The 27644-nt window shown below is 44.1% G+C and overlaps 1 protein-coding gene across 4 annotated transcripts in view; it reads left to right on the top strand.

The window, feature by feature from the left end:
* Positions 1-27644, top strand: part of Smoc1 (SPARC related modular calcium binding 1) — a 177582-nt gene that overhangs the window by 98825 nt on the left and 51113 nt on the right. For 3 of the 4 annotated variants that reach the window (XR_006149445.1, XM_042692838.1, XM_042692840.1), the window contains exons 4-6: positions 6202-6301; positions 8551-8598; positions 25623-25712. Coding sequence is in view for 3 of the 4 variants with exons in the window: in XM_042692838.1 (XP_042548772.1) it covers positions 6202-6301; positions 8551-8598; positions 25623-25712 (238 nt within the window). In the remaining variant the exon portion in view is untranslated. The remainder of the gene's footprint in view (positions 1-6201; positions 6302-8550; positions 8599-25622; positions 25713-27644) is intronic. The other variant, XM_042692841.1, reaches the window with a different exon arrangement.

The following is a 27644-nucleotide window of genomic DNA, read 5'->3' as shown; positions in this document are numbered from 1 at the left end:
TTTTCTATCTGTATCTGTGGATCCAGCACAAGCATGGGTTTTGACTGCTGCCCAGCAAGCTATATGGCAAATTTCAAGCTAGGCATTGGTGGCTCACATCTGTAAACCTAGCTACTCAGGAGGCTGAGATCTGAGGATCATCAATCATACTTTGAAGCCAGCCCAGGCAGAGAAGTCCAAGGGGCTTTTTATCATCAACTAACCAGCAAAAAGCTGGAAGTAGAGCTGTGGCTCAAGTGGTAGAGTGACAGCCTAGACTTAAAAAAGCTAAGTTGGAGTGCAAGGCCCTGAGTTCAAGTGCATATGCACACATGCACGTGTGAGTGCGCACATGTGTGCATGCATGCGCGCATGTGCCCCCCCCCCCCATTGTCTCAGTTCTTCTTAGCTCCAGCTTTTCCTGAGACTGATCAATTCAAGGCTCTTGAGGAATAAGAGCTAGAAGAACATTTGCAAAGGAGGAAGTTGAGCCAAGTAGAGCTTGCATTTTAGTTGTGTTTAAATTCCTAAGTCTATGGGCTTTACACCTGCTTGCTGAAAATATCGTACAGAGGGGTTACAATTACATGGGCAAGTAATGAGTACATTTCTTATCAAGCATTGTTGCCTGCTCTTTTGTTTCCCCTTACCATCCCTGCCATCCCACCCCCGCCAAAGTTGTAAAGTTCATTTTTCGACATAACGACTTGTACATCTCATTGTTGCAATGGGTCCGCCTGTATCCCTTTTAAACAATTTGTTTTTTCCCTTCCCCAAATTATACCAACATCAAATACAGTGAAAACAGGGGTCATACCGTGGGGGAGGGACATACAAAGCAACAAAGAAATCATCTCATAAATACATTAGAAACAATAGCAAAAAAGAAAAGCATTTGAGTCCTTATCTTGGGGGTCATTTTGCCTAACATCAACTTATCTGACTGTTCCTGCTTGTCTCAGACATATACCTGGTTGCTTTTCTGCAGGAAGTTGTGCTTCTCTTCTCTGAGTGCATTCATTAGAACAATCTCTATAGAAAAACAGACCTCTTCTTCCATCCAAACTTTCTAAGTCCTTTTGCTGATTTCAGACTGCTTCTTCTCAGGCTACTCAAGAAGATGGATATTCTTTGTTCCCTATCAGGGAGTCTGGCTGTAAAGTCTAGAGTGGTCTTTTAGAGTGTACCATTTTTTGCTGAAAACAACAACAACCTGATGCTATCAGTGCTAATGGTTCATGCTTGTAATCCTACTCATGCAGGAGGCTGAGATCCAGAGAATTATAGTTTGAAGCCAGCCCAGGCATAAAAATCCATGAGATTCCATTTCCAAAAACACCAGCAAAAAGTTCAGCTGGGAGCATTGTTTAAGTGTTCAGTGTCAGTCAAACAAGTGTGAGACCTGAAGTTCAAGCTATAGTACTAGGGGTGGGGGGGCAGGCAGAGATGATACTAAAAATAAACAGCAAAGGCTAACAACACTTCATTTGTAAGCAAAGTGCTTATCTATATTATCTAATTTAATTCTCCCAACTGAAATAGGTATAACAATATACCTATTAATGTTATTATCTTCTCTTTTTTAATAAATGCAGGCCGTCCAGGGCTTTGTCTGATGAAGCAGCTTTCCAAGGCTGCACAGTCTGCCTCCATGTAGCTTCTTTTTCTACAAGAAGATACTTTAAAAACTCCCCAAAGCAACTTAAAAATAACCTTTTAGTTTTTAATTATGAGCTGATATTCTCAGGACTCCTTTAGCAAAGAAATTTGACTTTGTTCCTTCTACAACAGCCCCCTCTCAACCCTGAGAGATTTCTGTGCTTTTTTTTCTCCCCCTCTTTCTGCCTCTGCTTCTCCTTGGAATCATACCTGGGAGGTGTGCCCACTAGTGCTCATTCAGTTTCAGATTTACAGAATTTGGCCCAAGCTGCCAACCTGAAAATTTTGTCACCTGGGATCTGCTCCTTGGAGCATGGATGGGTAAAGTGCTCAGGCCCCTGGAGAGAAAGAAGCTGTGTTTAGATCAGTGGCACTGACTGGGGGCTGGGAGGCAGTGCCCATGTGTCCAAAGGGAGACAAAGGACACACTCAGTGAGAATGTGGCCTCAGGACCCACTGAGTCCAGAGGTCAGATTATATCTCCTGAGACCAAGCTTTGGGCCTGGCCTTTTACTTGTGCATTAAAGTTCTGCCCTTAGTAACTTAGGCAGGACTCTTAAGTATGACCCAGAACACAGCCTTTCAAACAGGCCAATTCTCTGCAGCCTGCTTGATGTTAGTGACCCCCTCCCCCCCCTTCCCCGCACTCCAGCATGAAGCACTGGGCTATTAAAATACTTGGGGTGCTGACTTGGAGCACAGTGGCCACTCACTTCAGCTATGGGATCCTAGAGCCCAGGGAAAGTCAGTGTGGCTGCCCAGCCCCTTAGCTCAGATTCCACAGAAGTGATTGAGAAAGCAGCCTGCCAGGCCTCACTAAAGTGCTTTTGGTGAGGAACCCCTCAAGGAATACCCCCTGCAGGCTGACAGGCTCTTTCAGGCACAGCTCAAAGTTTTCTGCAAAGCTGCCTATTGAAGCCTGCTAGAGGATCTCTGGCTGGCGAGGAGGCAACTGCCAGATGTTGCCTGAAGGCACCCACCAGATGTTGCTGGGCAGTCACCACCACAGTCATTCTGGATCTGGCCTTTACCATGTGTCACAGACTGGGCTGCCTCCCCAGACCATCCAGCACAGACCTTGATGTCCATATCGTTTCGATGGGACATAATCAGCTAAGTTAATGTGCCTTGGTTCATGACTGGCTGGACCAGGATTTATATATACCCTGGTCTGTCAGGATTTCTTCCCCTTCCAATATTAGGCCTCTTCAAAAGGTAGTGCCGACCCAACCTGATCTTGGGTGAGCATCTGAGTAGCATCATGACTACAGAGCAAATAGGAGGAAACATGGTTCTAGGGTCCAGGTACTGGGAACGGGAGTCATTGCAGAGATAGTCAAGGCAAAAGCCATCCTACTAGGAAGAGCAGGAGGTACTTTTCCCTTGTCCTACATTCGTCCTACTTTTACCTCTATGGACCAGCCTGTGCTGAAACAACCTGCTGGGGGAGGGGTGGCGAATTACAGTGTTTGATATCCAGACAAGAGCAGAAGTCTTTCTGTAGCTTTTCTGCCTTAGTAATAACTTCTGGCTCTCACCCAGTCTATCAAACCACTCTCCACTATATCTTTTGTTGAATTTCACGTGATGACTGCCTAGACTCAATTCCAATATGTCCTTGATCCCTAGACACATTATTTTTCCCCCCTCACATTTTAGTATGTTTGCAGCTGGCATACATCTTTTAGTGGAGATCTGCAATGAATTTTGTGTGGCTGTTTAAATTGCTGTTGCAGAAGGGAACCTTACTGCCTTGTTGGTGGAAGTGTAAACTTGTTCAACCACTTTGGAAAGCAGTATGGAGGTTCCTCAAAAGACTCCACATAGAGTTCCCCTATGACCCAGCAATCCCACTTTTGGGCATTTACCCAAAACAAGGCCACATTAAAGCTACCAGTATGACTATGTTTATTGCAGCATTATTTACCATAGCTAAGATATGGAACCAACCCAGATGTCCCTCAGTAGATGAATGGATCAAGAAAATGTGGTGTATATACACAATGGAATTCTATGCTTCCATCAGAAAGAATGACATTGCCCCATTTGTTAGGAAATGGAAAGACTTGGAAAAATTATATTAAGTGAAGTAAGCCAGACCCAAAGAAGCATAGGTCCCATGGTTTCCCTTATTTGCAATAACTAGTATATGTCTGAGTCAAGCATAAAAGGTCAGATAAGTTGATGTTAGGGAAATGAACCCTAAGATATGTATTCAAATGTTTATTTCTTTCAGGTGATTGTTTCTAACACATTTATAAGATTATTTCTTTGTTGCTTTGTATGTCCCTCCCCCACGGTATAACCCCTGCTTTCACTGTATTTGAGAATGGTATAAACAAAGGGGAAACAAAGGAGGAGGCTACAATGCTTGATAAGAAATGTACTCATCATCTTGCCCATTGTAATTGTAATTGTAATTGTAATCCCTTTGTACAGTATTTTCACAATAAAAAAAAATTTGATGGTAAAAAAAAAAAAAGTGCCTTGAGCACAAAAGCTCGAGGACAGTGTCCAGGATCTGAGTTCAAGCCCCATGAAAAGAAAGCAAGAAAGCAAAAAAGTAAGCAAGGAAACAAGCAAGCAAGAAAGATGATGTTGGTATAATTTGTGGAGGGGAAGGGCAAAAACAAGTTGTTTAACTAGGGATACAGGTGGACCCATTGCAACAATGAGACGAACAAGTCATGTCGAAAAATGAACTTTACAACTTTGGTGGGGGGGGGGGGAGGATCAAGTGGGGGGTGGGGGGGAGTATGGGAAGGGATTGGAAGGGGAAACAAAGGAGGAGGCAACAATGTTTGCCCATGTAATTTTAACTCCTCTGTACGGTATTCTCACAATAAAAAAATAAATTAAAATTAAAATTAAAAAAATTAAATTGCTGTTGCATTTGTAGAATTGAGAGAGACCAAGCAGGAAAGAGGAAAGAGGAGAATTCAAGTCTTTACTCAACCCATCAATTGCTTTCAAGCAATTTCAGGTGTTAATGTAATTATAGAAGTTAACTAGTGTACAATCCTTGAGGTTCTAGCCTAGAGTTGAGGAGCTGGACTAGTCATATCAACAGCGAGAGCTTGCTGTGGCCAGGACTGTAAATTTGGGGAAGGATCACGGGAGGGCTGGTGGGACTGTTTAGGGAGAAAGTGTGTCATGCAGGATGGGGTAATAGAGGGCTTGAAGGGAGGTTAGAATGGATTGGGGAATGGTATTCCAGACAAATTAAATCATTGGGGGCAAACAAAGGTTGAGATTCAGGAGAAAATGGGGTGCATTTGGAATCATCAAAGGTTCTTTGCAGTAGGAATACAGGTGTGTAGGAGGCTGGGGAGCCATGGCATAAAATGACACTGCAAGGATAGATAGGGCCAGATCTGGGGGACCTTGAGCACAGTAGAGATTAGATTAATCTCTATCATGGGTTCAAATGTGAATCATTCTAAGTTAGGGAATCTGACTTGTATGTTCAGGAATTCCACAAAGAAAACAGATGGGAAGAGGCCGGTGGATGGGAGCAGATGGATAAGGTGACAGTGACTGATAAGGAAAGAGGACTTACTCTGGGAGACGCACAAGGCTTCCTTTTCATTTACTATTCCTACACAAGTTGGCCTAGTTTTAAATGTGTGTGTGTGTGTGTGTGTGTGTGTGTGTGTGGCTTGAAGAAGATCACCCAGTGGTGCAGCTAAGCAACTAACAATTGAACCTGCAGCCACCAGGGGCTTTGGTCTGGTCTTAATCTTATGACACATGTCCTTGTCTGAGGAGAGCCCCAGGATCAGTTGGCAGACTGATCTATGATTGTCCAGAAAGTTAGAACAAGAAAAAAATCTTACTATTTGTCTCTACTGTTGAAAGATGTGTTACATAAGCCTACAATAGTGGCCTTCCAACTGGTACTTCCCAGTTGGAAGTACCAAGCCACTGGTGTGTGTGTGTGTGTGTGTGTGTGTGTGTGTGTACCAGGACTGGGGCTTGGACTTAAGGCCTCTCCATTTTGCTTGGCTTTTTTGCTCAAGGCTGGCCTCTAATATAAAGGCTCTACTTTTGGCTTTTTGCTGATTAATTGGAGGTATGAGTTTAATGGACTTTTCTGCGTGGGCTAGTTTTGAACTGTGATCTTCAGATCTCAGACTCTTGAGTAGCTAGGTTTACAGGTGTGAACCACCAGTGCCCGCCCTAATTAGAATTTATTTTTCTTTTCATAATTGGATGGGAGATGTGCCAGCGCTTGGGAAAACAAGTGCAAGTATTGGTGAAATCCTCATAGGAAAGTCACAGTGAACCTATCTCAGTCTGGTATCAGATATGAGTGTTTTGAGTCTCAAGAAAGACTGAGATAAGTTGCCATAGTTGTACATTAGGGTCCAGATAGCAAATACGTAACTATAATTGCTGCTGGTAATTTACAGGTGCACCTGTGAGAGATATTCTGGAGACAGATGGGATGAGAGGTAGAAGGAACCCTTCCATTGAATGAGATGCTTGGTGAGGGATGGAAGAATGACGTGATATTGTGACCCTAGACTTACCATTTTCTTTTCTTCCTGCTTCTCTGCACAGGTGCAATGCCATACTTACACGGGGTACTGCTGGTGTGTCACCCCAGATGGAAAGCCCATCAGTGGCTCTTCTGTGCAGAATAAAACTCCTGTATGTTCAGGTACCGTAGAGAGGGGCGGGGAGGATGTGACAAGGTTGGAGAGAGACCTCTTGGTTGTTCTCTACATCTTATGGGGGAACCTTTGGAAGGTTAGGTGGTAGTTTTGGGTTCTTTTCCAGGTCAGGGGGATTCTAATCTACTGCATTTACTCAGTAATCAGCTGGGTGAAGAGGGTCTATATGTGCCTGCAAGTGTACATTAAAACATTTTTTACAGGGTACATTTTTGGTTCAATACTCCTTTCCTAAGCATTGAAACTCTTAGAGTTAGGATGGGATACCATTTTTTAGCTTGTATGATGACTGATAGATTTAGAGATGACATGGGACTTTGGCCTCAAAGGTGCAGCAATCGATTAGTAATGTCTCTCATGGGCACAGGATAGGAGTCTCTGTGCCATAGATTTGTTACCCCTGAATAATGTAATGGAAAACTTTTTTCATAATAGCGATTCTTAAACCTAGCTGATTATCAGAAGTGTCTTGAGAGTTAAAAGCCAGATGTCAACACTCTTCTTTGTATATTCTGTCAGTTGATCTGCAGTAAGACCTGAAGTCCTTATTTCTATGGGGCTTTCCAGGTAGTTCTGATGATTAGATAAATTAGCTAATCTGTAGCACAAAGGAAATCTTTTCTATTTTCTACTTTATCACTATAAAGGAGTGTTGCTATTTGGTCAGTGTTAAGGGATTGAGGATTATGGATTTATGCAAACCCCATACCTCACACCTCTATTTATTAGTAAGGGATTCATGAGCCACTCCTCTGAATTCACTCTGTAGCTCAGCCCTTATTCCAAAAAGCCCATCTCATCCATCCAGGGCTTCACATTTATCCACATTGGTGTTTGGCAGGCTTTATTCATTTACTTTTTTTTTTTTTTTTTTTTTTTTTTGGGTCCGGTTGTGGGGCCTGAACTCTGGGCCTGAGCACTGTCCCTCAGCTCTTCAGCTCAAGGCTAGCGCTCTACCACTTGAGCCACAGCGCCACTTCCGGCTTTTTTTTTTTCTTTTTGCTTATGTGGTGCTGAGGAATCGAACCCAGGCATGCAAGGCAAGCGCTCTACCACTGAGCCAACTTCCCAGCCCCATTTACTTTTTTTTAAGTACAAAGTATACAACACTATGTTAAAACCTATGGAAAATAATCAAAGACCCCAAGTCTTAGTGAAGTCTTACTTCTTTTTGTCTACTGGCCCATCTATATCCAGGGGAAAGTAAGCAGAAAGAGCAATAAGAATGTATGTTAGGAAACCAAAATTTACAGACCAAAAGGAAAGTTTACTTTATTTGTGGACTACATGGAAACTGGAAACCTTAATTGGGGTTGGAGTGGGGAAGGGCAGGAATTAGCCCTCCTTGTAAGTGACCTGGAAAGTTTCATTTAAAACAAACAACTGAAGTTGGAAATAAGCGACACAGGGTAATATAGTGGATTGCTCACAAAACTAGTAGCTAGAGTAAGGCTATTATATGTATCTGAAAAATACTGATTCTCTCTTTTCTTTTGGTGGGACCTCCACAGATGGCTTTCTGTAGGTGATTAGTTTTGCCCTACATGTGTGAAGTTGAGATTCATGGAAAAAGACAGGTGACATGGAGTTAGATCTGGAGGATGGGTACATACGGCATCCAACATACAGGACAAATGTTTGGCCCAAAACACATGCTCCCCACTCTGAGGAAGGGGCTGTGTGCTGAAAATTGTTTCCATGCCTCAGACTATTTTGGCCCATTCAGTACAATTGGGCCAACAATTTTCTCCTTAATGCAGATGGAAAATTGCTGATTTCCTGCCCTAACCAGCAAGGGATGTCAATCAATGTATTTGTAGTATGAAGGGGTTTCTTTTCCTTTGGCCCTGCTGACAGGATATGGGTCAGAACATGGAGCTGGTGAGAAGTGGGGGACTCAGGAGGCCTGGAGTTAAGGAGCAGATATTGGAATGCTCAGCAGGGGAACTAATTGTATGTGGAATATTGTAAAAGCTTAGTCAAGACCATTGCCAGGGAACCTGGAAATCATAGTTCATCTCAAAACAGTGCTGGGATATCAGTGACATTGATGTTAAACAAACCCCAACTCGACATGTTCGTATGTACCAACTGTGTATATAATAGCCCTGGATGTGTATACAATACTTATATACATGGCCATATGCTCACCATGTCAGGCTTTGCCAACTCTTTGAAAAAAACCAACCACAGTGCATTCTGAATGGCTGTGTTTCTGTTTCCCTTCTCACCCAAGGTTCAGTCACCGACAAGCCCTTGAGCCAGGGTAACTCAGGACGGAAAGGTGAGTGGAGTTTTATGCTTTATCTAAATGTTTGTTTCTACAGCTAGTCCATGCAGGGGCTCTTACACGAGATACAAAGAGCTCCACAGAAAAGTCATCTCCAATCTCCTTCCTTCTTTCCTCCCAGAAGCAATGGAGGTAAGTAAGGTTCCCAGGGTGGTGGCCATCAAGATCTTAGAATGTCCAAGGGAGGAGAGCAAAGTGTGTATGATCTCTGAGAATCCAGGCTTCGTGGGGATTCAGTAGGTCTATTCCAGAGGATGATGCAGGTGGGACACCCATCTCTGCCTTTGGCTCTTTTGTTTGGTCAGTTTTTATTTGAGTACCCCCCCCCACCCCCATGGAGTCTCCTTAATAATATGCTCCAGTGCATCTAGAATCTCCTCACCAAGGCCAGGCTGGCTTCATGGATGTACAGCTTGTGAAACTGTTTTCCTGATATTTGGAATCACATTGCTTTGAGGCTGAGCAGGCTCAGAGTTCTAGCATCTACCACCAGCCCTGATATCCAGTCACACGTGGCATGTATAATGCATGCTGGGGCTTCCATAGCCCATGTTAGGTTTTTTAAACTCTCCTCTATCCAGAACAACACCAAATAGCAAACTAAAAACCACTACAGTAAGTCAAGAGCCAGAAACTGTGTACAAGAGGGTAAAGCTTTTTGTTTTAGTACGTTTAATGCCATTTTTCTTCCTTTTTTGTGTGTTATGTGTGTGCTAGTCCCAGGGCTTGAACTCAGGGCCTAGGTATTGCCCATTAGCTTTTTTTTGCTCAAGGCTGACACTTTGCCATTTAAGCCACAGCTTCACTTCTGGCTTTTTACTAGTTAATTAGAGAGAAGAGTCTCTTGGACTTTCCTGGACTGGCTTTGAGCCGCAATTCTCAGATCAGCACCCTGAGTAACTAGGCACCTAAGTTAGGTGCATTTTGTACAAAGGGGCCCACACCTTCCTTTTATATACAGTGCCCCACAAGTTGTATAACTGGTATTCCTTCCAGTGCTGCTGAAAGGGCCAACAATAGGTACATGGGATTTGCTACCCGCCATTTCCAGTGTGGCCCGAGGTTGACAGACAACTGGTGGTGGCATGGAAGTCCGGTATCCATCGCATTGCATGTTCAGGCACTGGAGAGCTACTATCTCAGGCTGAGTCTGCGGCTTTCTACCTATACTTTAAGTTGGAATTGCTGAAGATGAACATGAAGGCCACAAGCTTGTCCTTCACAGGCAGTTACAGGGAGACAAGGTACCCTGGGCTTGTATCATGGGGATAGGAGAAGAGGAAAAGCTATCCATTCTGAGTGCAGGAATTAAGACTCTGGAGAACCTCTTGTCCTGAAATGCATGTGCTCCAAGAAGGCGTGAAGGTGGAGTCCTGCCACCCCTGAGAAACATGGACCCAAAGGCCAGGTAGGCAGCTGTTCTTCCTCTGGTAGGAATGCATGTGAAGGTGAAAGAAAGACCTTTTCCATACCTGTCCCAGAGCAGGAGAAGACCTGCTGATGGGTGAGCTAGAACCTAGAACAACACTAGGTAGCAAATTGAAAACCACCCTGAAAACCAGGCACTGATGGCTCATGCCTATAATCTTAGTTACTCAGAAGGCTGAGATCTGAGGATCACAGATTAAAGCTAGCCCAGGCAGGAAGGTCCATGAGACTTAGCTCTAATAAAACTAATCAGAAAAAGCTAGACGTGGTACCATGGCTCAAATGGTAGAGTGCTAGCCTTAAGCACAAAGAGGCTCAGGTACCCATGCCCTGAGTTCAAGTACCAGGACCAGCAAAAACCAAACCAAACCAAACCAAAAAAAAAAACCCACCGTGAAGTGAGGTAAGCCAAGATCAGAGAGACAAGACACATGTTTTCTCTCATCTGTGAAAACTCAATCTAAAATACCCTGGGGCATGATAAATTATACAGGACTCTAGATATTCACATGCAGTGAGACCAAAGGAGGATACCCTTAGGGGAGGAACACAAAGACTCCCTGTCTAAGTGCTTCCAATCATATAAAATAATATAGCTAGAAACGAACTCAAAGCAATGGAAAACAAAACAAAACAACCACAACAAAATGGCAAGTTGAGAGAAAGGATGTAAGTGGCCTGGTGGCTCCCACCCCTATGGGACCGTGGAGAAGGCTCAGGAAAGTATCTGCAAAGGCTAGCAGTGGATGTGTGTCTGTAGGGATTGGAAGCAGGAACTACCTTCAGTTTTGATTACAGCAGCATATTTTCCCCAATTATTTTTTAAAATGGTCATTATAAAGGTGATGCACAGAGGGGTCACCATTTCATAAGTCAGGAAACGAGTGCATTTCTTTTTGGATAATGTCACCCCTTACTTCCCTCTCTTTCAGTTTTTCCCTCCCACCACCACCCACAAGTTTTTTTTCTCTTCATTTAAGTCCATTTTATTGCTTACCATAATAAACAGGATTTATAACTTCCGATGCTATCTCCCTCTTGTTCTTTGCTACATTAAAAAAATTTAATTTTATTGTCAAAGTGATCTACAGAGGGGTTACAGTTACATAAGTAAGGTAGTGAGTACATTTGTTGTTGAACTTGTTATCCCCTCCCTCATTTTTCTCCCACTTTCCCTCCCCCCAGCCTCCCCCAATTTGTACAGGTCATTATAGTTCATTTTCAACATAGTGTTTACTGAGTACCCCATAGCAGCTGAAATCTGAAGGAGCAGTGCCTTTGTTTCTGAGCATGAAGTCCTGTTTAATGACAAGGAGAAAAAAAAATCAGCAATCATGTAAAATGACTGCCCAGATTTTCCTCACCCCAAGCCAGAGACTCTTTATCGCCTATGAACCACCAAAAAGTGGGAACTAGAGGTGGGGCTCATGTGGTGGACAGCCAGCCTTGAGCAAAAAGCCTCAGGGACAACGCCTAGGCTCTGAGTTGGAGCCCCAGTACCAGCACAAAAGAGAGAGAAAGAGAGGGATGAGGGTATGATGCTGATAAAGCATATACACCAAGAAAGGCCATTCGGGATCTTAACCTAGAAAAGCACTTTCTAGGTTGCTGTGGCTTCAGACCCTATGGATAACAATGAGAGGTCGGCCTGTGGGTGCCCTGTGTTCTCACTGAGCTGGAAGAGAGGCAGGTGGGCACTGGATGACACAGTAGACAACAGTGAACACTTCATGTCCTCTCTTAGCTCTGAGGTCAGCCACTAGATCCAAAAGAAGACAGAGGAGCCATGCCTGTGGGGGTGATGCAGGGACTGGGATAAAACTTGAAATCTCCTATGGAAGGGAAAAGTTGCTGTCAGTCCCCCAGCTCTTTGCTTCCTGTCTCCCCCTCTTCCCGCCCCCCCCCCCACGACTTCTTTCCTTTTGTGCAGTTCTATAAGGGTGCAAAGGTCAGTACATGGCCTGGAGTGGAAGATGCTAGGGCTTGCTCTCCCTTGAAGAACTCTTCCTGGCTATTTCCCCCCCTCTGTCTGGAGGAACAAATGAGGGATTGAATCCTCTTCTCTTTGTCTGCCCTGGTCAGGCAGGGAAGAGCAGCAGGTTCAGGCCATCTGTAGGAAGGGCCACCTGAAGCCACACCTGTCCAGGAAGCTGGAGTTGAATGGGGACAGGGTGTGAGGGGGCATTTGTAATATCCTGTGTCGACCTGCCTGCTGAGGTTCCTCTTTCAGCTGCACTTAAGAAAGGAATGTGCTCGGCAGGGCAGCAGGTGGGAAGACACAAAGGCCCCTTGTCTGAGCTTGTGCCCACACGTGGCTTCCCCCCAGAAGGCACCTCCCCAGAGACCTGCCACAAAGCATTGTTGGCCTGGTCCCCTGGGCAGTGTGAGGGGTATGGCCGAAAAGGAGGTGAGGCAAGAGGTTTGCAAGGGGGGAGGGTGCAAAGGCACAGAGGACACCCAGCCTCCTCCTTCCTGACCATCTTGCCTTTTTGAATATGCCCCACTGATGGGGCTGGGAAGGATCGGTTCTCTCTGCCTGACTCGGATGAAAAGATGCATTGTGTGGTCCCAGAGTCTGGTTGCCAGCCAGGAATCAGTCCTCTAACAAGGAGGAGAGGAGAAAGGCGTAATGCAAAAAGCCAGGGGAGAAGGCCCTGAGAGATAGAGGGAGGAAGGAGGGAGTGAGGAAGGCCAGGCTGTAGCAGGTCATAGCTGCTCGAGGCCTGGGTTTCTGTGGTTCCTGGGTCCACAGGTGTGGGGCCCCTGAGGGAAGAAGTAGGGGAGGAGGGGCCCACTGCTATCTTCCCCAGATGTACGTGTTTGGGGAGGGGAGGAGGGTCAGAACTTCAGACTATTTACTTAATCCCTTGGAATGTCTTTTCCTCGCTCCGTTCTTTGGGCCCCTTGTGTTTAACGGACTTCTTTATAGGCACATGTGTGGTAATTAACACGTGCCATGTAGGTCCTGGGCCATGTGTGTGAGTTTCAAATATCCATTGATCCTGGACAATCTCATCCTGGCCACCCCTCCCCTTCTCTGGCCATAGCCCTTGAAGAAAGATGGAAAGGAGGGGGGTGTTAGGGTGGGGGTACACACGTGCGTGCACATGTGTATTACTGATGGCACTGAGAAATATCTAAAGACAGGAAGAGGGCCCCAGGCAGCAACTTTTGTTGTGAACCTCTGCCACTAAAACAGCTGAGGGCTGCAGGAGTTGATAGATGGAGACTAATTTGGGGTTTGCACTGCAGCAGTCCTAATGAAAGTAGCTGGGTAATGGACTGTGTTTAGAGGTTATTGACTTGGCATCTTCATTTGGCTGTGCTAAGGCCTGAGGATTTTCTTGAGCTGCTTCTTTCTGGGGTCTTGAGTCTAAGGAGTATAGCTGAGCTTCCTGGATAACTATGCTATAGTATGTGCGTGTGCGTGTGTGTGTGTGTGTGTGTGTGTGTGTACACGTACACACACACACACACACACACGCACACGCACACGCACACACACACACTCTCTCCCCAGACCTCTGTTGGTTCTCATCTGGCTTCCAGGCTGAAGGTAGGCCTGCCCTTCATGGCTTCCCATCCTATTAGGGACTGGCGGTTGTGGTGGTAAAAAGTAATAAATGCCAGAACATAGGAGCTTACTTGTGAGATGATTATTTTTTCTCCCTCCCTCCCTTCCTTCCTTTTTTTCTTCCTTTCTTCCTTCCTTCCTTCCTTTCCTTTCCTCTCTTTCTCTCTTTTCTCTTTTCTCTTTCTCTTTCTCTTTCCTTCCTTCCTTCCTTCCTTCCTTCTTTCCTTCCTTCCTTCCTTCCTCCCTCCCTCCCTCTCTCTCTCTTTCTTTCTCTCTCTCTTTCTTTCTTTCCTTCTTTCTCTCTCTCTCCCTTTCTTTCTTTCTTTCTTGTATGCTGGTACTGGGACTTAAACTCAAGGCTGGGCATTGTCCCTTAGCTTTTTTGCTCAAGGCTAATAATGCTCTACCACTCGAACCACAGCTCTATTTTTGGCTTTTTGCAAGTTAATTGGAGATAAGAGTCTCACCGACTTTCCTGCCTAGGCTGGCTTTGAACCACAATCCTCAAATGTCAGCCTCTGGAACAGCTAAGATTATAGGCACAAGCCACCTGCACCACACATGAGATGGTTTCTAGCATCTCTGGGAGCTTCCACCTTCCAAGTACCCAGAATTAGAGGCCCCACAGGCTGATGCTGTAATAAACAGCAAGTGAAGTTTGCAGGTTATTAGAGGGCTTTCTGCAAATTTGCTTGTTTTCCTGCAAGATGTCTGAGTTTTTGTTGTTTAAGGAAAGTTAGAGAAAAATAAAAGCATGAATGTACTGTACTTAAAAATTTCCTGCATAGATTGTATTTGTTAAACCAGTCTTGGAGAAATGCAAAACTTTTAATTGGCAGAGAGGTTAACCCCTTCCCCCATCTTACTGGCTACTCCATAATATATGCCCCAAGTAAAGTATGACTCACATTCATTCCCCCCACAGTCCCTGTCTGTGTCTCTATTTTTAGTGTCTTACTGAGCCTGGTTTGCAGATTGGTGCCAACTTGGAACCCTTGTCTCTCTAGGGATGCCAGGGTGATGGACCACAGGCATTCTAGGTGAAGGAGACTGGGTGGTCTCCATCCAGCCTTGGCCTCATGGAAGTTTAGTACACCTGATGGAGATGGGCCTCAGTGTCCTGAGCTGGACTGAGAGGTGTGCCAGGCTGGCTGTCCACACAAGGAATGTTACTCCTGCTCACATGGCTTTAACCTGAATGGAGATGGGCAACCAATGGCCTCTGCTCATGGTATTTTTCCCTCATGAAAAAGCATTGCTTTGATATTGTCCTGCTGAAACAGAAGTGTGCTTGGACAGCTCCAAGCCCCTAGGAGGCAGCTCCCTTGGCAAGCTATGTGCATGTTGCTGTTGTGTTCTGGTATCTGAGCTTCCTTAACCTTGCCAGCTCTATCCATTGATCAGGTTAGCTAAGATCAGTTTCAGAAGATCTGCGCTTGGGTGTACATGGATGTTCATACATGAATCATGTGTCTCTGCTTCCCACAGTTACCTGTTTCTCCAGCTCTGCTCCCTGCCCCACATTTAAACCAGTATTCCAGATCTCTAACACTTAGCATGTGAAGGGCACTAGACTAAAAACGTGAGTCCCTGCCATATTCTCACCTCCAAGGACTGGAGTGGAAATGGGATTTGAGTATCTGGTGAAAGGCCTCTTAACTATAGAGTTATTTGAGTGTCAGGTGGTATTAGTAACCATTGGTATTGTATACTTATTTTTAAGCTGAATACACATTATTCAGAACTTACTGAGAACCATGCTTTTCACAGTCACTGAGGTTCTAGTGATGAGTAAAACTCTTTCCCCATCTCATGGAGCCTACACTAAATGGCTCTCAGCCTTTCATGGTGGACATAGTCTTCAGATCAATGCGAACCACCCAGAAAGCAACAGTCTTCTGAGTGGTCCAAAGTTGACCCCTCTGCAGGGAGGGAAGACAAGGAACCCTTCCAAATAGCCCCCGGGTAGCTGCTGTCACTAGAACTTCTAAGGAAAGACCCTGGGAGGGGGTTCTGGGAGGAGTGTCACTTACTTCCATGTTCTGGCTGGTACCTTCATGGATCGTCTGAAGTCTAGCTGAGAGGGCTCAGAGCCTGCCAGGTCTATGAGATTAGGTTTGTTCCTGCATTGTTCCTTGCCTGAGTTCAGCTCCAGGTGTGGCCCAGCAACTTGGCAATAGCCAGGATGTGGGCACCTGGGTGGACAGGACTTGGAGTCATTACTGATCCCTTGCTCTGGGAGTCATATGGTTCCTGAGGTGACTGGCTGAGGAATTGTTACTCTCTAGTCCTGTTGCCCAGTTCCAAATTTCTATGGGCAGGCAAGGAACTAGATTAGCTATAACATATTTTTTAAAGAAAAATAAAGTAGAATCATTTTTTGATTTGAAGATGTATAAAGCTGCAGAAATCAAGACTGTGGTGTTGGTAGGAAAGACACACAAAAGTCAATGGAAGATAGAGCGCCCAGAGGAAGGTCCATACTAGGACAACCCACCAATATTTTCAATGGTACAAAAGCAGCCCCTCGAAGGCATGCTGCCAGACATCCATAGACTTTCAGATAAAGAACAAAAATCAAAATAAACTCTAGCCCCTTAACCTAAACTGTATGCATATAGGAATTCAAGGCCTGGTATTGGTGGCTCACATTTGAATCCTAGCTACCCAAGGAGGCTGAGATCTGAGGATCATGGTTCAAAGCCATTCTGGGAAGATAAAACCAAGAGACTCTTATTTCCCATTAATCAACAAAAAGCCCAAGTGAAAGTGTGACTCAAATGGTAGAGTGCTAGTCTTTAGTGAAAAAGCTAAGCAAGAGCTCTGGGCCCTGAGTTCAAGCCCCAGTACTGGCAAAAAGAAAAAGGAAGACAAAAGCAATTCAAATGAGTCATAGACTTAAGTGTAGAATGTACAACTTTTTTTTTTTTGGTCCAGTTGCGGGGCCTGAACTCTGGGCCTGGGCGCTGTCCCTCAGCTCTTCAGCTCAAGGCTAGCGCTCTACCATTTGAGCTACAGCGCCACTTCCGGCTTTTTTCTTTTTGCTTATGTGGTGCTGAGGAATCGAACCCAGGGCCTCATGCATGCAAGGCAAGTGCTCTACCACTGAGCCACCTTCCCAGCCCCAGAATGTACAACTTTTAAAAGAAAATGTGACAAATTTTTACCAAAGACATGAATCAAAAAGGTGTGTATAGGGTGCGGGGGGGAGGATAGGAAGGGATGGGAAGGGGAAACAAAGGAGGAGGCTACAATGCTTGAAAAGAAATGTGCTCATTATCTTGTCTATTTAATTGTAACCCCTCTGTACAGTATTTTCACAATAAAAAAATAAAAATAAAAATTTTAAAAAGGTGTGTATGTATATATGTATACATATATTTATATATGTATATAAATTTTATATATAAAATATAAATTATGTGTATAAAATTTATATAAATTTTACATATACATGTATACATATTTATACACACATGTCATATATATTTATATACAAGTACAAATTTTGGACTTAAAATTTGGCCTACAAAATAGTCTGTGACTAGAATAAAAAAAATCTATAGACTACTCAGAGAAAATGTTTTAAAAACACATATCTGAATGCTGGGTGCTGGTGGCTCATAATTGTAATCTTAGCTGCTTGGGAGGCTGAGATCTGAGGATTTCAGCTCAAAGCCAGCCAGCCAGGGAAGTCCCATGAAACTCCTATCTCCAATTAACCACCAGAAAACTGGAAGTGGTGCTGTGGCTCAAAGTGGTAGAACATTTGCCTTGGGCAAAAGAGCTCAGGGACAGTGCCCAAGTCTTGAGTTCAAGCCTCATGACCGACAAAAAACAAGCAACACATATCTGATATCAGACTTGTGTTTTGAATAAAGGACTCTCAAAACTCAACTGTTAAAAACAAAAACTTGTTTAATTAAAAAATGGACAGGTTATATCAGTTTATATTTCCCTGAAGCAGATATTCACAGGGTAGTTAAGCACTCACAGAGGTTTACCATTATCAGCCAAAAAAGGGCAAATGAACACTGTAGAGAGAGATCACTAGTAGAAGAGCTAAAAAAAAAAAAAAATTCCTGTTCATTTCTAAATGCTGATGAGGCTGCAGAGAAAATGGGCTCCTCACATGTTGCTGGCCAGGATGCAAAAGAGCCCTGCCAACTGGAACATAATTTGGAAGTTTTTTTTTTCAATAAGAATATACTTAATGCTAATCCAACAAGTCTTTATGAACATTTATTTTAGAGGAAAAATAAAAATGTATACATGAATTGAATAGCAATTTTGCCTATAATACCCATGTCGAAACAATCCAAACATTCTCTAGTAGGTTAAGCAAACTGTGGTACATCCATGTCATGGGCAAATACTCAGCGAAGAAAAGGAATACATTTCTGATACAGGCAACAGCTTGTAGGGCTTTCAAGGGAATTGTGTAACGTAAAAAAAATATTGACCAAATACTGCATTATTCCATTTATGCAACATTCTAGAGAGGAGAAGATCATAGAGACAGAGCACAAGAGAGTGGCTGCCAGGCGGAAGGTCAGGGAGGATGAAGAATAGGACCACATAGAAGTAGCAGCTGTGGTCAAATGGTTCCGTATGGATTGTGGTGATGTCACACATCTACATATAGATGAATGGCAGAGAGCAGCACACACAGAAATGAGTGTCTGGAAGTTGGGATCTGAATATTGTTCATGGATGTGACCAGTATTTGTTTCCTGAGTTTGATTTTATAATATGTTACCTACATAATTATATGCCCTTCAGTACCCATCCATAGGGGATAGTTTCCAGAATAGCCTCTTCCCAATGCATACCATATTTATATAAACTTACTTCCAGGCTGTTTCCAAGTCTTTGTCAGGAGGCATGTGGTCTCAGGAAATATGAGGTTGGTTGATACTCTATTTCCCCCCTGATAGGAGTTGGGCCAAGTTTGAGAGGAACTTCTGGAACAGGTAGAGTTGTCTCCTAACAATTCCTCAAATAAATCCTTCTGACTTTTTCACACTGGGCCCCGAGTCACGAGCTGAGATTGCAGTGGCATAAATGTGGTCCCTTCATTCATATCCACTTTTTTGCACTTCTGCTAGGCTGAAATGTATCTCAGTGTCTGTTTAAAAGATGGACACTGGCAGAATATGAGGGAGAGGGTCACCAGGAGTGGATGTGGTTTGGGAAGAGCTCAGGAATTGAAGAGAACTTGGGCTTATTGGGGGACTTTCCAAACTCAGGATGCTCATAGAGGCTTTCCTTCCTCCCTTCCTTTCTCTCTCTCTCTCCCCCTTTTCCTCTCTCCCTCTCTCCCTTCCTTCCTTCCTTCCTTCCTTCCTTCCTTCCTTCTTTCCTTCCTTCCTTCTTTCCTTCCTTCCATCCTTATTTTTTCTCTTTATTTTTTCTCTCATTCCCCAATACTCCTTCCTCTCAGGAAACCCCAAGAGATGCCATTAATACAGATTTCTCCTCTGGCCCCCTTTGACACACTTGCTTTTGAAGGACCTGGAAGAGAAAGCTCTTTGTATGTGGTCAGAATAAACTCATTGTACACCCAGACAATTAACTCCTCAATGGGCTTGCCAGCCCCCTGGAAGGGCCAGCCCTGCTTCCCTTGGACCTCTTGGGCTCTATTCAGTCCCTTAAGCACACCAATGTTTGGGGGGTTTTGTTTTGTTTTGTTTGTTATTCTGAAAAGTCTTTCCTTGAGAATAGTCAGAGAGTGGATCAACATTGTCCCCCAGCCCCGCATTTATCTCCCCTCGCCAGCAAATGTCAATCAGGAATCAAAAAGCCAAACAGAGGAGGCTTTGAACGGTGTCATCAGGGGTCGAAGTGACTTCCAGCTGTCTGTGCCTGGGCCAGGCCTTCTCGCAGGGCGAGGAATTGTGCTGTCATACAAACCCATCGTCTGTATAGGCTCTCAGAGCCCATGTGAGGGCTGCACCTGCAAGGCATGGGTGGGGGCTGGGGAACTGGGAAGGCCAGAGCTCTGCATCTGGGCAGTTTCCAATGCTGCTCCCTGCCTCTGGGGCCTTGAACACATCACTCACTTGCACTGACACTGCATTCTCTTTTTATCTGCCTGATTACTTCCTTTTCCCTTGCTGGTGGTACTAATAGATGAGGAGAGCCACCTGCATGAGAGGAAGCATTGCAAAATATGAAAATGCTGTTATTATTGTTGATCATGACTTCATCCTCTGAGAAATTCTCTCAGGTTTGCCTTCTTAATGTATTTAATATTTCCAAATTATTTTTTTTTCCCTCCTGGAAAAAAAGTGATAATCTTTGAATTAGCTTTTTTTTCAGTGTTCTATATTTTTCCCCTTTTAATATTTGGCTGTGAGAGAGAGAGTCTTACTATTTCAGATCCAAGAAAAGTACCACACATCAGATATCAAACCATGATGTATACATGTTATATTTATTTAACTCAAGGCCTCACACTTGCTAGGCTGGCATGATACTGCTGAGCCATGCTTACAGCCTTGTTTCTTCCCTTCTCCCCCCCACACTGGTTAATTTTAGTATAGGGGTCTCCCTTTCTGCTTAGCGTATGCCTGACCCACAATCATCTACTGCAGGCTTGCTTGCTGGAATTATTGGCTCACTAAGTCATCCCATGGAGATGGGAGTCTCAGGACATTTCTGTCCAGGATGGCCTGGTCCTATGATCCTACTCTCTGCCTCTCTTTGTAGCTTGGGATGACAGATATGTGTCACTACAACTTTTTACGGGTTGAGAAGGCACCTCAAAAACTTTTCTGCCTGTTTTAACCTCAAACTGCAATCCTCCCATTCTTAGCCTTCCAAGTATCAGATTTATTTTTCTTTAAAATGTATGGAACAGGGCTGGGAAGGTGGCTCAGTGGTAGAGTGCTTGCCTTGCATGTATGAGGCCCTTGGTTTGATTCCTCAGCACCACATAAGCAGGAAAAAAAAAATGTATGGAACGATCTTACTCCCAAGTTAAGGATTGCTTAAATCATCTAGCTGCTGCCACCTGTTGATCTATCTCTGATGACTTTGGCACTTCCTCCCTTTTTGTATTAAGAATTTATTGAAGCATAACAAAACGTTTCACTCAATGTGAATGTACAGTCCAATGAAATTTAGTTACAGAGTTGTGAAGCCATCAAGAGAGACCATTTCCATTGCCCCAAAAGGAAACTTTGAGCCTATGATAGTAAGGGCCCACTGCTGCCTTCAGCTCTAGAGCCTCTTCTTTCTTTGTGGATTTACCTTTATTAGTAATATATATAATTACATATAATTGTAATTATACAATATTTATATCTGCTTCTTTCATTTATCATAATATTTTTGAAGTTCTTTATCTACACTGCCACAGACATTAGCTGCTTATTCCTTTACATTGCTGAGTAGTATCCTACTGTTATTATTTGGGCATACCACAATTTATTTACAGGTTGAGAGACATTTTGGATCATTTCAAATTTGAGGCTCTAGTTAACAATGTTGCTATGAATATTTGTGTATATGTCATTACATTTTTATTAATCTCTGATGGATTCCTAGGAGCAGAATTTGAGGGTTGAGTGCTAAGGTTATGCTTAGTTTTTTTTTTTAAAGAAATTGCCCAAATTCTATCTGTCCAATTGTGCATTCCCTACTAGCAAGGAACAAGGGTTCCAGTTTGTCCACATCTTTGCCAACACTTGGTATTATCTATCATTTTTACTATAGCCATTCTAGTGTGAGCTTAATGGTATCTCATTGTAGTTATAATTTGTACTTTCCTAAAAGATATTGATCATCTTTTCATGTATTTATTTCCCATCTGGGGTGAATTATCTGTTACAATACTTTTGCCTATTTTATATACTTCTTTGTCATCTTATTGAACTGTAAAGTTTATCTCATTTTAAAACCTTGATAAGATTTTAATTTTGTAAATCTAATGTTAAACACGAACAGATGAATAAGATGGTAGCATTCATGGGATCATATAGTTCCTGGAAAGTTTTCTTAAATTTGTTGTTAGTATAAAGGTTATACTCAGAGGGGTTATAGTTATATAAGTTGGATAAATAGTACCTTTCTTTTTGGACAATGTCACCCCTTCCCTTGCTCTCTCCCAGTTTTTCCTGGAAAGGGTTTTATACTTACATGGCATCCTGAGTCCTGGTAGGCAGGCATCCTTCACTTTTAGAAGAACCTATTGTTGCCCAAATATGCAAAATAAGGGGTTCAGGTTAATCAATTCCTTGTCCCTTGGGACAAGGAAGTCAGGGGTACTGGTAGAAACCTGCCTAGGGCCTATGGCAGGGCCTGGTGCTATTCCAAGGTGTGCCTGGAAACAGAATTGCTGTGGAACTTGGACCCAGGCCTTGGACATATGTTTGGTAGTAGAGTTGTGCTTCTTTGCTGTGTCAGAAGCCAGGTGCCCGGGTGTCCGGAGATGATGGTTAGAAGGTCCTGTTGGCTTTGGCTTGGCTTCCTGGCCTTTGGGCATGCTGGATTTCATAGGTGGCTGCTGGCAGCAGGACATTTTGTCTTTTCTCACTTCATAAATATTTCCATCTAGGGCCTTCCCTGTGGCAGAGCAGCTGTATCTCTTCACCCTTGGTGACCCTGCCCTGCAGGACTCATTCCTGCATCTGGCTTCACACTCTGTAGGCTTCTGTGCCTGTGTCTGTAAGCCATGGCAGCTTTCCACCTGCAGAAGTGTGCATCTTCCCTGGGAATCCTTCCTGACTTCTTTGGGCATAGACATCTGCTGATGGCCAGACCAGATGGGCAGTCCCAGGCTCTCATCTGGATAACAGGAGAGGGGAACAGAATGTTTTCAGTTATCTTTCTCTAGACAGAGATAATAGTTTTTATACTATGAAAGGATTTAAGTGTCTCCTGAATATTAAAACATTGCACAAGCCACTTTACATTTGAGTTCTCACCATCCTCTCTCAGAATATTTTGATCTCTCCCTTTCCCTTTGTTAACTCGTAAGACTCCTGTGAGAAGTATTTACACTGTGAGCTCTGCTTCCCGCCCAAAGCAACTAAATGAGCATTGCAGCTGCCAAAAGACTCCACTCGGTGGCTTGTTGAATTCAATGGAACGAGGTGTTAATAGAGTCAGGGGAAGTGATGCTAGTTTAAAAAATGACATTGTGTGGCTCTTTTCTGCATTTATTCTTCCTCTGTGACTTCCAGATCAAGCTCTTTCAGTTTGACATCAAAAGACGCCTATTTGGAATCCAATTTAGGACAATGCAGTAATCAGTGCCGTACCTTCTCTCTTCTTGCTACCTCTCATTCCTTGGGATGATTGTCAGGGTTTGGGGTTGCTCTGGCCCCTATGAGACTTGGGTCTCTGTGTCAGCTCATGACAATAATCAGGTCAGGTGTCACACAGTTGTCAAGTTATGGGTTTCAGCCTTCAGGAAGGGTGTGGTTCTGCATACTCTTAAGATTCCATTGGTCAGCTTGACAGTGGGAGCTCCTGCCTGTAATCCCATCTACCTAAGAGCCTCAGATCTGAGGATCTTGGTTCAAAGCTAGACCAGGCAGACAAATCTGTGAGACTCTTATCTTCAGTGAACCAGAAAAAAGAAAACAAACCAAAACAAACAAACAAGTGGAGGTGTGGCTCAAGTATCAAAGGTCCAGTCTTGAGTGAAAAAACTAAGGGAAAACATGAGGCCCAGGGTTCAAGCCCCAGTACTAATATAAATAAACAAATAAATAAGGAAGTAAATAGGATAGATTCCAAGGGCAGAGATCACAGTTCTATTCTGTGTCCCTCTTCTGATAAGATACAGGGAAGTGAGCCGAGGATACTGGGGTAGAATGACTGAGTTGTTAATGATGGGCTGACTAGTTAATGCCCAGAGAACATAGTGCTCTGTTGTAAATGATGTCTGGGGGTCTTGGGAGAGGAGGAATGGTGTAATCATCAAACCTTGTGAAAAAGTAGTGCTCAGCCTTTCTCCTCCCACTGAGGGAGAAAACAAAGCGAAATCTCTAAATCATGTCTTCTGCAAATGGGTGAGGATACCTGCTCTCAAGCTTCACCAAGGAAGTGAAATTGTTTCTTGGGAGGTTATAAGTGTGGAAACATATCGTTTTACTTATAAACCACAAATATCTATATTTAGCACATGAACAGATATATTAATCTCATTAAAATTTTGCAACAGGGATTGGAGGCATGACTCAGTTGGTAGAGCACCAGCATCAGGTACTGTGTTTGAGTCCTAGTCTCAGACCTAAAAAAAAAAAAAAAAAAGAGGGGCTGGGAAGGTGGCTCAGTGGTAGAGCGCTTGCCTTGCATGCATGAGGCCCTGGGTTTGATTCCTCAGCACCACATAAGCAAACAGAAAAAAGCCGGAAGTGGCGCTGTGGCTCAAGGGGTAGAGCGCTAGCCTTGAGCTGAATTGCTGAGGGACAGCGCCCAGGCCCAGAGTTCAGGCCCCATGACCGGACCCAAAAAAAAAAAAAGAACAGAAAAGGAAAGGAAAGGACATTTTATTATGGAGGTGATTAGGAAAATAATTGGTTAAAAATATGTCTAAATGGGTGTTGATGAAAAAAAGACAACGTGCTAAAGATTTGGGACATTGATGGAAGTAAGTCAGAATCCTGGGAAGTAACAAAACTGGCCCTAATTCTTGACTGCAGAGGTTCTGCAGAAGGAGCTGCCAACACCACTGGAATGATAAGCATTAGGACTTTCCACAGGGAACTCCCCATTCCTGTCTTTGAAATTAGAACTTTGAAAGCCACACTGGGGTAGTTTCTGTGATTTCCCATATCATCTGCCATTTGATTTGCCATACCTCCAGTTGGAAATTGGTGTTCATGCTGCTTCTGTGTTAAAAATGGTCTCTTTGGCTGGGCACTGGTGGCTCATGCCTGTAGTCCTAGCCTCAGGAAGCTGAGATCTGAGGATCAAGGTTCAAAGTCAGCCTGGATAGGAAAGACCATGGGACTCTTCTCTCCAATAATCTACCTACCCCGCCCCCTGAAAATTCTGGAAGTGGAGCTGTGACTCTGAGTTTGAGCCCCAGGATGGACACTTAAAAAATAAACAAAACTATTTTTTTTAAATGATCTCTTTAATGTGCTGGAGAAAGTATTCTTTTCTTCCTTCTTGTCCCTTTTAAGTGAGAAGGAGAAACAGCTAGGATTTTGAAAAGGAATAGCACTCAAGTCTCTTATTTTTCTTAAACTTTTTAATCAGGGCCACTAGAGAAAGATTCTGAGCAATGTGCTGGTGGCTGGCACCTATAATCCTAACTACTCAAGAGGTTGAGATCTGAGGGTGGAGGTTTGAAGCCAGCCTGGATAGGAAAGTCTGTGAGACTCTTATCTCCAATTAATGACCAAAAAATACCTGCCAGTGGAGCTATGGCTCAAGCGGTAGAGCATCAGACTTGAGCGAAACACAAGAATGAGACCCTGAGTTCAAGCCCCAGTATTAGCACCAAAAAAAAAAAAAATCTGAGCCAGTATTTTTCAGAAGAGGATAGGACCAATTCTGGGGACATCTGGTTTTGATGTCTTAAGGACTGCCAGTATTATTCTAGCATACCTGGCCAAAGCTCCAGGCTGCTGGAGAGGAGGCCCCTCCTCATTCTGCATAGGCATAGGAGGAACACAGCTGGCAGAGACATCTGGGTCTCCTCAGATTCATGAGAAAGGGCCCTCTGTCACCATGGGACTAGCATGTGCTAGTGCCCTGGTATGGTGTGCACACACCTGGATTCCTGGATTTGGTTTACTCTTTATATCTCTCTGATTCTCTCTTCTTTTTCTTCCTCCTCCTCCTCCTTCTCCTCCTCCTCCTCCTCCTCCTCTGCTGCTGCTGCTACTGCTGCTGCTTCCACTTCTGCTTCTGCTTCCACTTCCGCTTCACCTTCTGCTTCCTTAGTCTTTTTGTCTTCTTCTTCGTTGGTCTCTTCATTGGGACCGGGCCATGTACAAATCCCAACCATTCAACAGTGCTGGAGAGTAGATAGTATTTACCTCAATAATGGTAGTCTCTTTTCGCTTCTTTCTAACCCTCAATTCAGATGATGGTTCCAAGCCGACACCCACGATGGAGACCCAGCCCATGTTTGATGGAGATGGTAAGTCTGAACTACTTCCAGTTCTCCTTCCAGCCATTTTCAGATTGGGGAAAAGGCCTTACCTTTAAATGGTTGCTTCAGCCTCATTACCATTATTTTCTACTTTAATTTCAATCTTTTTTCCAGTGTAAGCTGAATTGTTTTAACCTTTTAAAAAATATGAAACCTCCAAGGAGTTCATATTGCTACACTCCCATTGGCACAATGCACCTTCCTACTGGTACATGTTCCACTTCTGGAAAGGTCTTCTGCTCTCCTCAGGCTTCCTGTTTCCTGTTGTCCAACAACCACACAGAGCCTGGTCAGACCCTCTGAGCTGCCAAGACCAGGAAATCATGGTCTGAAAAGCCAAAAGGCCAGCAAAGCCAGCAGTGCCCCTTCTGTACCTGAATTAGCACTTTCAAATGTCTGCCTTGTGCCTTACATGGGGCAAGGTCCCTAGGGGATGAGAGGAAGAGTCTATGAATACCAACTTTTACTCTCAAGACAGTGGCAACCCTAGAGAGCTTTGCAGGCTAAATTCTATGGTCTCCATTTTCATTTATGGGAGATAGGGGTTACAGTGATTAGGGAAGAGCATCTGTAGAGAGGTGGGTCTTGAACTAGATACTGCAAAGGAAGGGGAATTCTAGTCAGTGAAGGGGGGGAAACTAGGAGGGAGAGTGACCGGATGGGACACAGAGAAGGAAGTGACTGGTCAGTGGGGCTGGTCTGGCTGGGATTGTACAGACTTGGAGAAGGAGGAATTCTAGTGCAGGTGAAAGAGTACTCATGATAGAATAGAGAGGGATGTCCCTGGAGGTAAGATAGAAGACTTGGGTGCTGAGGTCTGGCCTTCATTCAAGGAGGTGCTCCTCAGGGCCTCTAATCTTCAGGGACTTTCCTGACAACTGCAGATTGCCCTGAGCAAGAACAGGCAGCTTGACAAAGTGAGTTCCAGGAAGCCTGACAAGGTTCAGTGTCTAGGGCAATGTGAAGCAAACACGAAACAGTAGATGAGTGTATCCAGGCCTGGATCATGAGATATAGGACAGAGAGATAAAAGGAAAGAATACCACTGGTTGACCTCACTGCTAAAGATGTTCCTAGAACAGGCTCATCTTTGGGAAGGACTGAAAGGTAAAATATCCTTTGCCATTGGTTCAGTTAGTGGAGCATGGGCGAGTCTGTGACTAAAAATTCAGATGTCTTCATGATTCACAAAGGTCCTTGGTTATTGGAAAATGTGGATCCTGGAATGCTAGGGAGGAAATGGAGATCATAGCATCTTTGGAGACCTGCCCAGAATCTTCACTGAAGGCCTGTCACTCTACAGTATTTTTAGGGCCACTAAAGAACACCAAACCTGCTGTCCATGGGGTAACCAGGTCCTGATTATCCTTGGGGTGACCAGGTCCTGAGAGCTTGGCGGGACCCTCGAGCACTCAGTAAAAGCACTCAGCCTGAAACTTCTCGAGGAAACCGTGAGAAGGGAGTTAGAGCATGTGTTAGATCCAGTCCTTTCTTGCCCATGTGGAGCAGAGACTCAGCAAGCTGAGTCTGCTGTGGTTCAACTATTTCCTCTGAAATGGTCTCTGTGGTTGGTTTGGCGTTTGCTTGTTGATTTACCCCCTTTAAATCTTCTTCCCGGGAAGCAGCTGAGAGGGACTTGGCTTGGCCTGTGTTCCTCACCTCCTGGGATAATATTTTTATTCCTGGATGGAGTGGCTCAGGGCCTCGGGACTCTGACTACTCTGCCTTCCACTACAGGATGCCCTGGCTGGCTCTTGTGAGCCAGTGGGGAGAAGAGCTTCCGTTGTGAGGCATGGAGAAAGTGCTGGCCCTGGGACTAGGGGGCTATGTTATGAGGGTGGTATCGATGAAGCCCTATATCTCAGACTTTTTTTTTTTTAAAGCTTATTAAAAGTCTAGCCGGGCGCTGGTGGCTCACGC

The sequence above is a fragment of the Dipodomys spectabilis genome, unplaced genomic scaffold, assembly GCF_019054845.1.
Source record: "Dipodomys spectabilis isolate Male_0828 unplaced genomic scaffold, ASM1905484v1 ptg000157l, whole genome shotgun sequence".
Lineage (NCBI taxonomy): Eukaryota > Metazoa > Chordata > Mammalia > Rodentia > Heteromyidae > Dipodomys > Dipodomys spectabilis.
The sequence above is the reverse complement of the archived record's forward strand: the minus strand, read 5'-3'. Positions and strand labels throughout refer to the sequence as shown.